The 12538-nt window shown below is 48.0% G+C and overlaps 1 protein-coding gene across 2 annotated transcripts; it reads left to right on the forward strand.

Annotated features, from left to right (window-relative positions):
• The first annotated feature begins 562 nt into the window (after positions 1-562).
• Positions 563-4398, forward strand: HSBP1 (heat shock factor binding protein 1). 2 transcript variants are annotated; one of them, XM_081273808.1, is made up of 4 exons: positions 563-707; positions 949-1015; positions 1565-1685; positions 2999-4398. In XM_081273808.1, the coding sequence occupies exons 1-3, from the start codon at positions 663-665 to the stop codon at positions 1681-1683; spliced, it is 231 nt and encodes a 76-aa protein (XP_081129934.1). In that variant the 5' UTR covers positions 563-662; the 3' UTR covers positions 1684-1685; positions 2999-4398. The 2 variants fall into 2 exon arrangements, with proteins under 2 accessions (XP_081129934.1, XP_081129935.1); XM_081273809.1 differs by lacking the exon at positions 2999-4398 and adding an exon at positions 2758-2928.
• The last annotated feature ends 8140 nt before the right edge of the window (positions 4399-12538 follow it).

Consider the following 12538-nt stretch of genomic DNA (forward strand, 5'->3'; position numbering starts at 1 on the left):
ACAGTGAAGGACTCTCCTGGAACTCAACACCCCAATCCTCAACCCCTCCGCCTTGACTAAACCAGAACCTGCCCTGAAGGCCAGGCAGCATCGCCTGCGGGGGAGGAGCCAGGCTCTCAAGTGGCTGGGGCTCGGTTCCACGGTGTGGAACTGGAACACAGGCGCAGGGAATCCACTGCCACTAGAGAGTATGCCTGCCTCCCGGGGCGGGATGACAGAGGGCCCAGGGCTCCAGGGCCCAGGCCTGTCTCTTGGCCCAGGGCGTTGATGAGGGGTTCTGTAGGGTGGCAGGATCCCACAGGGCGCCCCTGCAACCGAAGGGAACCAGCTGCCTCTCGCCAGGGTCCGGGAAAGGGCCAGGGCCATCCCCCAACTGCTGTGCTCATTCCAGGTGCCCTGCTCTTCCCGCCATGGGCTGGGTGCTCCGCGGGACCAAGCCTGGTGGGCGGGGCCTTGAGGCGAGGGCGGGGCCTTGTCTCGGAACGCAAGCGCCCGGCCTCGCGGCCCTTCCGGCGCGTGACGTGGACTACCGCTCCCACAATGCCCCGCGGTCCCGCGAGCGTGCTGTCTCCTCGCGAGAAGCGGGCGGGGGCGTCTGCGCGGACCAACGGAAGTGTGGGTGACAGTCTTGAGACCTCGCCGCCAAGCTGGGAACCGGAGAGATGGCCGAGACTGACCCCAAGACCGTGCAGGACCTCACCTCGGTGGTAAGGGGCGGCCGAGCTCAGTCGCGGGCCTCGCCTTCCCCGCCCGGCACCCGCCCCGCGCGGACCCGGCGTGCGAGCCCAGCCGGCCTGTGGGTCGGACCTGACCGAGCGGGGACCCGGGCCCGAGAGAGGAAGCTCCGCGGAGGCCGAGCCGGGCTGGAACCCGGGAGGCTGGGCTCCCGCCCCCCCAGCAAGCCGTCCCGGGCTGCGTTGGATTTTGCTCGTTTGCTTTGGTTTTTAGGTACAGACACTCCTGCAGCAGATGCAAGATAAATTTCAGACCATGTCCGACCAGATCATTGGAAGAAATATCTTTTTTTCTCTGTGGGCATTCTCCTAGGGACCGTGGGAGCCTACCCACCAGAAGTGGTGGTCAGTGGGTGGTTTACAGGCCAGCTTCAGCCAGTCACTTAGAAATTCCTTCCCTGGGTTTTGATATACCGTGTTCTCGAGAAGGACTGCTGAGGCCTGGGGATGCAGCGGAGCTACACAAGTTCCTGGTTCAGGGAACCGACAGTCTGTTGGTGACAGTTGCTAGTAGGGTCAGTTGTTGGCTGTGAGCCATAACCTTATGAATGGGCTATGAAATTGCCAACTTTGATTAGTGAATGAAGAAACTGAGGGTCAGTAGAGTTGAGAGAACTTGCCACTTCCCATGACTAGTTAAGGGTGGGGCTGGAATTTGACCAGACTCCTGCACTCCTGACCACCTGACCACAACAGTATCCAAAGGACATTGGGGAAGCCAGTTTCCTTAAAACGGTTGTGTTTAAGACCATAATCAAGGGGACCTGGAGGAAGAGAGTAAGGAATGGGACATGTTGGTGTGCTTCCTGCCTTATCCTTAACTTCACCACTTGATGATATGAGTAGTCGCATTGATGATCTGGAGAAAAACATCGCAGACCTCATGACACAGGCTGGGGTGGAAGAACTGGAAGGAGAAAACAAGATACCTGCCACACAAAAGAGTTGAAGGTGAGGAAGGGCACAACTAATTAATTTTTTTAAAAGAATACAGAAATAACCTGTGACTATGATCTTGATGTGGTCAGTACTTTCTCTAGATCAGTTTCCAGTCATGATCCCAGCACCACCCCTCTACCACAGACTCCATATTATTACTATTTTTATTTATTTTTATTTGTTTAACTTGTTTTTTAAGCAGGTGATAAGTCACCCACATTATCACCTTCTTAAATGCCTTACATTTTAAGGACTTATTGGGAACTTATGACATAGAAGAGCTAAACTGGCTACATTAGGCCTTTATTCTTGACTTGATTAAATTTCCACAAAATCATTTTAGATGTCTAATAAAAGACAAATTTATATACCCATGTAGCAAGACAAATGCACTCTCATCATTCAATACAGTGAGTTTGTTCATTGTAGGTCTTTGCCTGTGTTTATATGTGAGTGTTGGTGGTGACCCATTAACCCCCCCCCCCATTTTTATGTATTTATTTACTTATTTTTAATATTGAGAGTTGAACCCAAGGGCACTCTGGCTGAGTCCTTTTAATTTTTTTAAGACAGGGTCTGCCTAAGTAGCTGAGCCTGCCTTCAAATTTTCAATCCTCATTCCTCAACCTCCTGAGTAACTGGGATTACAGGTGTGCGCCATTGCACCTAGCTCCAAAAATAATTTTTAAACTCACTTTATCCCATCATATATGTAGCACCTAATTCCCTACAGAAATTAAGATACCAAGAATATCATGTGATGAGAGTACCAAGCAGATTATACAGTGAAAGTTACCTAGTTCCCTTCTTATTTTCTGGTCTTGCCCTGGACCAAATTTCCAGGAACTAAGAAACAAATTTTTCTGAAGTACAAGAGATTTGGGAGGTCAAAGATATGTAAATTGATTTGTATTTATACAATAGATTGAGTTGATTCACTTTAAGAAAATCACATAACTGCTGTGTGTTATGTTGTTGTTATTCCTACCTGGGGATAATTTGGAAAGTGCCCTACCAGTCTTAGCTTCTGGGGAATCTTATGTGGTAGTCAGAAATCCCATGAATTGAAAATTACAATTTTCAGTTGCAGGATTGAAGATTGTGACATGATAACACACAGAAAGGAATGGGAATAGGAGACGGATTCTGGAATTTTTAGATAAAGATCTCTAATTAAATATTTTATTTTTGCTGGAATATTATACAAAGAAAGTATGATTCAATAAAGGATGACCAGAATATTTTTAGCTAACAATTCTGTGCATCATTGTTATTTACCACCATATGATGAAAAACGGTATTGATGATGTTTCCTTCTTCAACAGGTTGCTAATTACCCTGAAATCTGGAACACCATTTTTCCAAACCAAGAGAAGACTGAATGGCTTTTTGCAACTAACTCCTACTAAGTGTAGACAGGTTTTATATTATAGTGCATTCTTATCACATATAATAAGTTTTTAGAGTGATTTTTCTCTCCAGTTTCTGGAATATGGTATCTTCACATCTTGAAACTTGGTCAGTTGTGCTCTTAATTATTAAACACTAAAATTTTGGCAGTTCCTGCATAAAATTGTCAAACTTTTTAGTGTATTTTTGTGAAGTCCTTTTTTCCTGCCATTCTTTTGTAGTAGTTGCTGTTTGATAAAAGTTGCTGTATAATTTTTTATTAGATAAGTAGTAAATCCTTCAATTATTGTTGGACTTGGTGAAGTAAAACATTTGTAGAGTTTGGATTCTTTCATTTTCAACACAAAGTGACTGTTGTGCTAACACCAAATAATGTGTTGGCGATACTTTCCAAATGGCTAGAAGTTGTATATTCAGAAGTGTCTGTCACTACTTTGTTGCCAAAACTCCATTGAACCGCAACTTATGACTAGTCTGTGAGATCAGATGCTAAAGTCAGTGAAAAGTAACCACTGCCACTGTACTGAGTTAGCATTTTTAAATACAGGAAATACTCGAATAGCCTGATGTCATGAGGCATTCGTTAGAGTTTTGCATGAGATTCTAATACTTCAGTAGGCCTCTAGTTGTTCATCTACAATGGTTACCACAAAAAAAAAAAAAAAAAAGGGCAGGATTTTAAACTCAATTATTCCATCCTTTCTTTGAGCTACTGATTGAAAAAGAGAAAAAGAAGAGAGAATATTAAGTCTGTGCCAATCACTTGGCTAGAAAATTATGAATGACTGGTAGTAGGCTCAGGTTTTTGAACTATTTCTTACCTAAATTCTTTCAGAGTAATAATTTTTGTTACTGATTATAAAAGACAGAGTTAATAACATTTGCCATTCAAAACTGCAGTGACCATGGTCTTCATAAAAGCAAACCCAGAAAAGAGTAGGGTTTACATCTCCCGTATCACCAGTCTTGTTTGTATTGCAAATATATAGTATTAAGAAATATTTTGTCTTATTTATAGATTATATGGGGAAAACAGATTCTGTAATAAAGCCACCAGAATTGTCATCCAGCTGCAGCAGCTCTTGGGAGGGGCCAGCAGCAGGTTCTGCAGGGTAACCTGAGTGTGTGCTGCCCAGATTGGGCCCTGGGCCTGCTGCAGCCTGCATGCAGGGTGTGTTCAGGGCTCTTGAGAGCAATAGAAATGACAGGCTGCTGGCTATTGGAGGATGGTGCGGACTTGGGGAGGAGTTGACTTCTTTGAAGTAACATATTTCAGAGGCCAAAAATAAAGGTGCCTGAAATCCTGCTATTGAAACTTCCTTGTGTCAACGTTTATTTGGTGATGGGCTTAAGCTTTCTCACTGTCGGGTTTCCAGGTCACTTCACCAAGATCTTTTCCTCCCTGCCACCTGGTTAGCATTTCGTTCAACTAGAATGGTGTAAATAGACAGGGGGGTGCCAACTAAACGTCCCAACAGTGTTGGCTTCCATTTAGTGCTCAGCCCCTTCTCCCGCGGTCGGGGGAGGGGCCACATCCTTAGCCTTGTGTAAAACAATGTATCACCTGGTGAGGCCTCCACCCTAGTACAGAGAGAAGGTTCCCTGCTTCTGAGATCACACCTGTGTGAAGTCGAGAACTTCACCTGCCAGCTAAGCTACCAGTGCCCTGAGTGCTCAGGACAGGACAGCTCCACCTAGGTGGGCCAGAGAAACCACTGCACTCTCCTGAGGACACCGCCTCCTCACGGTGTCATACACCCCCCAAACCCCCCCCCTTCCCATGGCCTCCGTTCAACCAAACCCCTTCCACGGGCACCTTCACCAGAGCTTATATCTGCAGGATCCGCCCTGACCTTCCCCAGTCTTTATTTTTCTTTTGCAATGCTGGAGATTGGCCCAGGGGTGTTCTGCTGAGCCACATCCCTGGTCCTTTTTATTTTTTATTTTGGGACAAAGTCTAAGTTGCCCAGGCTAGCCTTCAATTTGTGATCCTCCTGCCTCAGCTTCCTGAGCTGCTGGCATTACCAACTTGAGTTATTGCCTCCAACTCCCTCCCCAGGAAGTCTTTGCTGCCCTCCCATTCTCCACCTATCCTTTGCTCATTTATAGGCAGCAAAGGTGCCACTGAGGCAGGTAAGTACAGGTCAGTATGGAGGCCCGCACCCATGGGACCCAGCCTGATGCTTGGCCAAGTGCCCTGTCTCCCAAGCCCAGAAGCCCCAATAGCTTCCTTGGTTGGCCCCTAATTAACTCTCCTTCAGCCATGTAATTTTAAGGTCTTAATCATATTTTCCTATCAATTTTGTTTCTCTACTTTCATTACTGGCAAAATAGTCCCAGTGTTGACCTTATCAGAACAAGCATGCAATATTCCAGGTAGCTGAAGGCCCATCTGCCTCTGAGTCTTGGGAATCCTACCCACTCTAGAGGCATTGTTGCTATGGGAACCTAGTGTCCTCCAAACAACTTGAAAAAAAACTTTTTTAAATACACTGTTTGCAAGTTGAAGGATTCCTGCTTAGATAAGTATGGTCCTTTTTTAATTGTATTTTGCATACTTTAATTAGATTAAAATGGAAGAATTCTGCAATGTGTTGTCATAGCCAACCCTGAAAATTAACTGTCAACAATAATGACTACTGAGAGCACCTATTGAAAGCATTTATTTTAAGCCCCTGCACTGTGCTAAGTGTTTTGTTTACACTGTGCCCTAATCCTACATCCAGCTACGTTTTAAAAGAAGGAACTCAGCCGGGCATGGTTGCACTGAAGTCACTGGCCACAGGAGAGGACTTGTGATTGGATGTTAGTTTCCACCTGACAAAGCACTTTGGAAACAGGAAGGCATTTGCTTCTGCAAGTCCGGGTGGTTTCCCTGCATAAGGGTGTCCTGAAGCTGAGGAGCCCGGGAGCGCCTCAGACACGGCTCCCCTTGTCCCTGCTGCTGAGATTGCCTTCTCCAGCAGGCCCCGCTGACCAGAGCGTGTGTATCTGCTGTGTGAAAAGGCACCACCCACCACGTGGATGTGTTGTGGAGACCAGCTGGCTGTGTAGTGGCAGTTACTGCCTGAGGGGCATGGCCTCTGACCAGGTTTTCGGAGTAGCCTAGCAAATGTCCCCTGCCCCAAAAGGAGGAAGAGTGCTGTTTCCCAAGAGTCGGGAGTAACCCGAGGTCAGCATTTGGGCTTGAGAAGCATTTTCTCGCCCACACAGAGAGCACAGCCCCTGCTAATGAAAGGGTGTGTGATAGCCCATGGCAGAAGTCCTCCGGAAGGTGCCCCACTGAGATCAGCTGGACCCCAGACTGTGTCCAGCTCAGTGCATCCTGCAGATAAAGAATGTGCTTCTCCCTTGCTTTTGTCCTTTCAGAGTGAAAAACTATTTCCTTGGGGGTGTTTCCACCCACACCCTGTGCAGGAGGCCAGTGCCTAAACCGTCCCTGGCAAATAAGACCTGCATGACAGGCTGTGCCCGGTGGTTCCCCTTTGTGGCTGTCACCAGGTAGGGGTTGGAGGTTGCTGAGGTTCAACACGGTGTGCGCCATCTCAGCCTCGCTGGCATTTAGTCCCACCGTTAGGAGGATGGGAACAATCTGAAGGTGGCCTGCGGGTGAGGCCTTCAGGGGAACTGGATTAGGCAGAGCTGTCAGGGAAGACCACCCCCTGCCCAGTGCCCTGTGATGGTATCCTGGTGCTTCTGCAAAGAGGGAGGGAGAGGCTGGCGCTCCCTGTCCCCCTGTGCTGCCCTGCCACTGAGAAGGCCACCAGTAAGTGCATCCCCTCCACCTTGAAGCTGCAGACCCCTGAGACAAAACAAGCCTCTTCTCTCTCCACCTTGGCTAGACTGAGGGGTTGTGCTGTGAGCAGTAGAAAATGAGTCAATGTGACGGCCAGGGCCTCTGCGAGGCGATGGCCAGAGTGCCACTTATCACCGGGGCCCACGGCCAACCCCAGCCCCGTGGCCCACCCCAGGTGTCAGTAGTGCTGAGGTGGAGAGGTCCTTCCTTAACCCGTTCGTGATGCAAGCTGGGCTGGTGTGAGTCTTCTGTCAGTCTCTGGACCCTACAGGAGGGGAGATTCAAGAACAAAGAATTCACCAGAAAGGAGAAGGGGTGGCAGCTGGGTTTTGTTGATGGGCGTGGCGTTGGGTGCAGGCCTTCTAGATCAGTGCCAACTCTGGAGGTACGCACACTAGAGTCACCTCGGGTGCCTTTCACACACTATGACCAGGCAGCACCCAGACCCATCCATCAGACCCCATGGGTGGCCCTGATGGCCGTGCAGTCAAGGCTGAGAACTGTGTGTGAGCAGGTCCATCTACACTGACCCTCCCGTGATGCATTCCCCCAAGCAGGTGGCTTCTGCCAAGCTTTTGTAAACCTAGCTGACACTCCTGATTTGGACAGTTGCGACTTTGGCGCACATTATCTGACATTCGATTCAACTTGTGTCATTTTTACTTCAACTACTTGATTGTGTTTCCACTGATAGAACAAAAGGAGTTTGATTCCCTGGCAGGGATGACTTGTTAACCAGATTCGGCTCCAGGGAGGCCTGACGCTCAGGCTGCCTGCCCTGGGCTCGGGCCAGCTGCCTCACCTGCTTCCTCTGGTATGTCCTAGGATCACACGAAGGTCATTGACAGTGTGCCCGCTAGAATTTTCCTCCCTCTAATCAGCCCTCAGAAGACCCATTCCTAAATCTTTGCCATAGTTTTACTACCTCTTACCTTCTACAGGTCTATACGAGTTTTCCAGAAAGAAACTCTAAACTTTCAATACCTTAAAGCTAAAGGCCTGTTATTGTGTGGAAAACCCAGTTGGTTTTGATGGGGAATCATCAATCATTCCTGGAAAATTAATGTGGTCATTTCTTTTAAAGATAAATTCTTCTGAAAGCATAGACCATTTGACTGGTTCTGTTCCAAAATCTTACTGAGGCAAAGGACTGGCCCGAATTCTTTGTGCAGCAGGAGCCCAGGCCTGGGCTGCGCACAGATTGTGGCTCAGGGTGGGGGACGCTGCAAAGCATGTCCTGACGAGCAGCCAGCCTTTCCCCTGGGTGGGCAGACGCTCCACTGGGAGCCAAACTCAGATGTTCCTCAATTAGAACCTGTGTTCATCAGGCCCCAGTGAAGAGCCTTAACAGGAAAGCCATCTGTCAAAATCATGCCATCTTGCAAGCAGACTTTTAAAGAGACCTGTGGTTACAGCAGGTCCTGCTGGGTCTGTGAGCCCCTCAGAACTGTCCTGGGGGCGGGCGGGGGCGGATCAGATGAAGAGTCCATGCCACCAGCTTCACTGAAAGAATCACTCACCAGGGAAGGTCCTCTTAGGGGGGCCAATCTCATTTCCCCAACTCAGTGGAGGCTTAGCCACACTGTGACCTAGCTTTGTCTTCCTGTAATGAAAAGGAGCCCCCAGGACCCCGCGGGCACAAGATTTCTGGAATCACTGACGGAGAACATTCCTCATCACAGACTCTGCCAGAAACTTCTTGGGTTTATCCAAGCTAACCTGAGTTCCTGGACAAGACCTGTTACTAATGCCCTAACAAGTTACTGTTTAGCAACTTCAGAATGTGAGGAATCTTTTTGGACTAGCACTAACAAGCTGGCTGGAAATGCTTTGAAACTAAAATCCAAAACACAGGAAATTGGTGTGCTCGTCGGTCTGCTTCTGTACTGTTTGGGTATGTTTGCTTTGCAGTTCTGGGGATTGAACCCAGGGGCACTCTGCACTGGGCTACATCCCCAGCCCTTTTTATTTCTTGTTTGAGACAGGGTCTCCCTCAATTGTCCAGGCTGGTCTTGAACTTGCATTCCTCCTGCCTCAGCCTCCCAAGTGGGGTCACAGACATGCCCCACAGTTTCCAGATTTCATGCTGTATTAAATATTGCTGTGACATTAGGCATGTCCTTACTTGGGAAATAACTCCACTGTCCTCTCTTGGACTTTAAAATCTCCTTGGAAGATGCCCCTGTGTTTGGTCTGGTTTCACGTCACGCTTTGACTATATCCCTTGTGGCTTTGAACTTACGTACTTTCTTTTTTTTTTTTTTTTCTTTTTCCCATCTTCTTTTCCCTAAATTTCTCCTCACTGATCTTTTCCCTCCCTAAGCTTCTCCTCCCTGGTCTTCTTTCCCTACACTTCTCCTTCCTGATCTCCTCTCTGATCTCTCCTCCCTAATCTCATTTTCTCTGAATCACCTCTGTAAGGCCCCCTGTCCTAGTGGATGGGCTAAATCACAGCCTTGGGGACAGGAGTCCCCTGTATTTCTCCTTTGCTAGCAAAGCAATAAAGGTTCTTTTTCTCAAACCCATGCCCTCGTTAATGGATTGGCATTGGGGACAAGGACTAAGCTTTTGGCAACAGGCACACCATCAGAATCCCTCAAGCCTGGTGGTGATTGCTCCTCTGTATTCACTGGTATTTGTTTTCTGTGTTTTGGTCTAATAATGGGGATTTAAACAGAACATTCATTGAAGTTATTTCTTCCTTGGAGACTTTTATCTTGAGGCAGTGATTCTTTAACTGTGATTCCTGAGCAGCAGCAGCAGCATCTGGGAACTTAGAAGTGCAGATCCCCAGGCCCTGGCCTGCCCTGTCAGGAGTGGGGCCCAGCTCAAGTTTGATACATACATCCAGGGAATTGTTGTCTGGATCTGGTGTGAGAAGCAGGCCCTTACGTGTGGACTGGAGTTTTCTAAATCTTAGGGGTCAGCAGGGTCCAAATGGAAGAACCCCCGTGGCATTGATTGACATGTGTTTCCCAGATCCGGCTTTTAGATCCTGAATCAGTCCGTGTGGGGCAGCAATGGGCAGCATATATTTTTAAATTTTCCCAGTTTATTATTTGTAATAAATCTCTTCCCAATTCCCACGTGGAGAGGAATGAGCAGTAGTGCCCTCGTGCCCCGAGTCATTCCGGCAGGTGCTAAGGTACTTGAAAAGGAGCTGCTTCTTAATTAGCCAGCACAGCGAGCCCTGGGCCTGCTCTGCGTCTCTGGCCTTCTGAACCTAGGTGAGCGGCCCCAGCCCAAGGAGCTAAGCGCCCAGAGCCCTTCTCCACCCAGACTTGGATCACTCTAAATCAATTTGCCTCTCATTAAAATGTACTTCAGTGAAAAAATCATTTCAAGTCTTAGGCCACAAAGAATAGCCAATCATTTAAAGCTTCCTGAGTGCTTCAGTTGATTAAAAAGGTTTTAAAGAGCATGGTAAATATTTTACCAGAAGGGTAAGTTATTCAATAAGAAGATTATTTATTTAATAACTGGTAATTCATTGGTTCATTTGTCTTTATTTTCATGAAAGTGTGTTCTTTTAACCTGGGTGTGCTTTCTCTGTTCCCACAGCAGATTAAGCTGTGGGGTGATCTGATAACTTTATAATACATAAAAGGATTTAAATATCACTTAGCTTGTGAAAATAGCAAGTTTTCACTAATAATGGGAATGATATCTCTAAAATTAACTTTTAAAAGATATTTTAGATGATTTTATGCAATTTCATATACTTAAAAAACAGTCGTGTTTATGTTTTGATAAAAGAATGAGATGTCATTCATCTCTGGGGGGCAATGACTCATGAAGAACTTCTTCCCCTCCAGGTAGGAAGGGAGGCCTGTAGTGCTTAAGGCAAAATCTAGGTGCTGAGTCCAACTGCTTGTGGTTCAAGTTCATTCCTATGATAGACCTCGAATCCTTTCAGCTGTAGCAGTGGCTGATGGGGTCTTCAGCAATGGGGTGTCATGGCCTCTTGTTCACGGAGCCCAGAGGTGGGGGTCTAGGGTCCATCCCTCAGCTCCACTGGCTGCCAGTGCCCGTTTCACTTCCCCTCATGGTGGCCCCTGTCCCCAAGCATGACCTCTGGACCCCACTCCCACTCCCACTCCCTAGCCCTCCCCAAGTCCACCTCAGTTAGAGATGGAATCTACCCACCCCCAGAAGTGCTCTCTCTGTCTTCACACGGTGTTCTCTGTGGTCTATGTCCAAGTCACCTTCACAGTGTAAGGGTCTGGCGAACGTCGGAGGAAGAGACCACCAAGAGACCGACTCACGCAACAGCAAAAGGGGGTTTATTGAGGATCCAATCCAACGCGCTGGGGCTCCAGGCTCACTCAAGAAGGGAGAGCGGCCAAGAGCCCTGAGCAGGGGTTGAGCAGTGCTTAAGTACACTTTTTGGGGAGGGCGGGGGCTTTGCATACATCAGAGCAAATCATCATGAGGCGCGGGAAAATTGAACAACAATTCTCAAACATGATTAGTCCATTCATTGGTGGGAACAGGTCGGGCGGGAGTGATAGGTCACTCCTAAAGAGGGGGATACATTTAAACTGATTGGTTGGGGCCCTGAATGCCTACGTGCCACGCTGCACAGGGTCCTAGGTTATTTAACAACTAAATGGTCAGTACCGGGCATTGTCTTAACTGCCTCAGGAATTTCAGGTTCTGTGTGCAGTTCAGAAACTTTACAATACCTAGTCCTTTACATTTTAACTCAGGCTCTGCAGCTTAGAAACTTTACCCTTTCATCAGGGACCCCAGTTCCTGGATTGGGCCCATCCAAATCCATCAGGCCCTCAGCTTAATCACATCTGTAAAAGCCCCTAATTCCTAACAAGGTCACATCCACAGATACTGGGGTTTGAGGGGCAGCATATCTTTTGGGAGGACAATCAACCCTCAGCATTGTGCCTTGGTTTCTCCAACTCCCATGCCACCTGCCCACCTACCCAGACTTTATGTAGAAGTTCTCCTGGGCCCTGCCTGGTGTCTGCCCTCGCCCCAGCAGACTAGTTAGTGGGCAGTTCCAAGGTATGAGCCAGAGAGCCTCCCCAGGGCACCGACCACAGCCATTCAGGGGAGAGTCTGCCCCCCAGGTTCGCCGAGGCATATATAATGGCTTCTTATATGGCCTACATGTGGTGCAGGATGCACCTGTCCCCTCCCGTCTGCTGGGCTCCTTAGAGAGTTTCACGTTAGAAAAGTGCTACGTGTTTGGTTCCTCATCTGCCTCTCCTTGGTGCCCATATCTCAACCCAGTCATCAGCAGGACTCGGTCTGCCCTTGGCCGCTGGCGCAGCTGGCTTCTGTCTGTGCTAGATGACGCCCTGTCATCTCCCTCCATCCTGACACGCCAGCCCCCTCTCAGCTCCCTCCGACTGTGCCTGGCATCTGCCACTTGCCCCGAGTCTCTGAACTCATCTCCTTTCCTGTCTCAGAACTCATCTCCGGGCGGCTGCCTCAGCACTCCCCGGCCAGATCCTCCAGTACATCAAGGGTTGATTGGGTTTGGAGAAATTAGGTTTTTCTTTTTTTTTTTTTAACATAAGCAAGCAAATTGGGAATTTAATCAGGTCTAACATTTATTTGAGGCTTCTGACAACTTGTTTGCAGAAAGTAATTGCTCTGGAGCTGCAACTTTAGTAATCAAAGAGAAGCTCAAGAAAAA

Source organism: Spermophilus citellus (genome assembly GCF_964194105.1).
Source record: "Spermophilus citellus genome assembly, chromosome: 18".
Taxonomy (NCBI): Eukaryota; Metazoa; Chordata; class Mammalia; order Rodentia; family Sciuridae; genus Spermophilus; species Spermophilus citellus.

What these genes read in the sequence shown, in the direction of transcription:
- HSBP1 (XM_081273808.1), top strand. Translation starts at nt 663, where the DNA reads ATGGCCGAGACTGACCCCAAGACCGTGCAGGACCTCACCTCGGTG. An exon ending in TGCAGGACCTCACCTCGGTG is followed by an intron (nt 708 to 948) that starts GTAAGGGGCGGC and finishes TTTGGTTTTTAG; the next exon opens with GTACAGACACTCCTGCAGCA. An exon ending in CGACCAGATCATTGGAAGAA is followed by an intron (nt 1,016 to 1,564) that starts ATATCTTTTTTT and finishes TAACTTCACCAC; the next exon opens with TTGATGATATGAGTAGTCGC.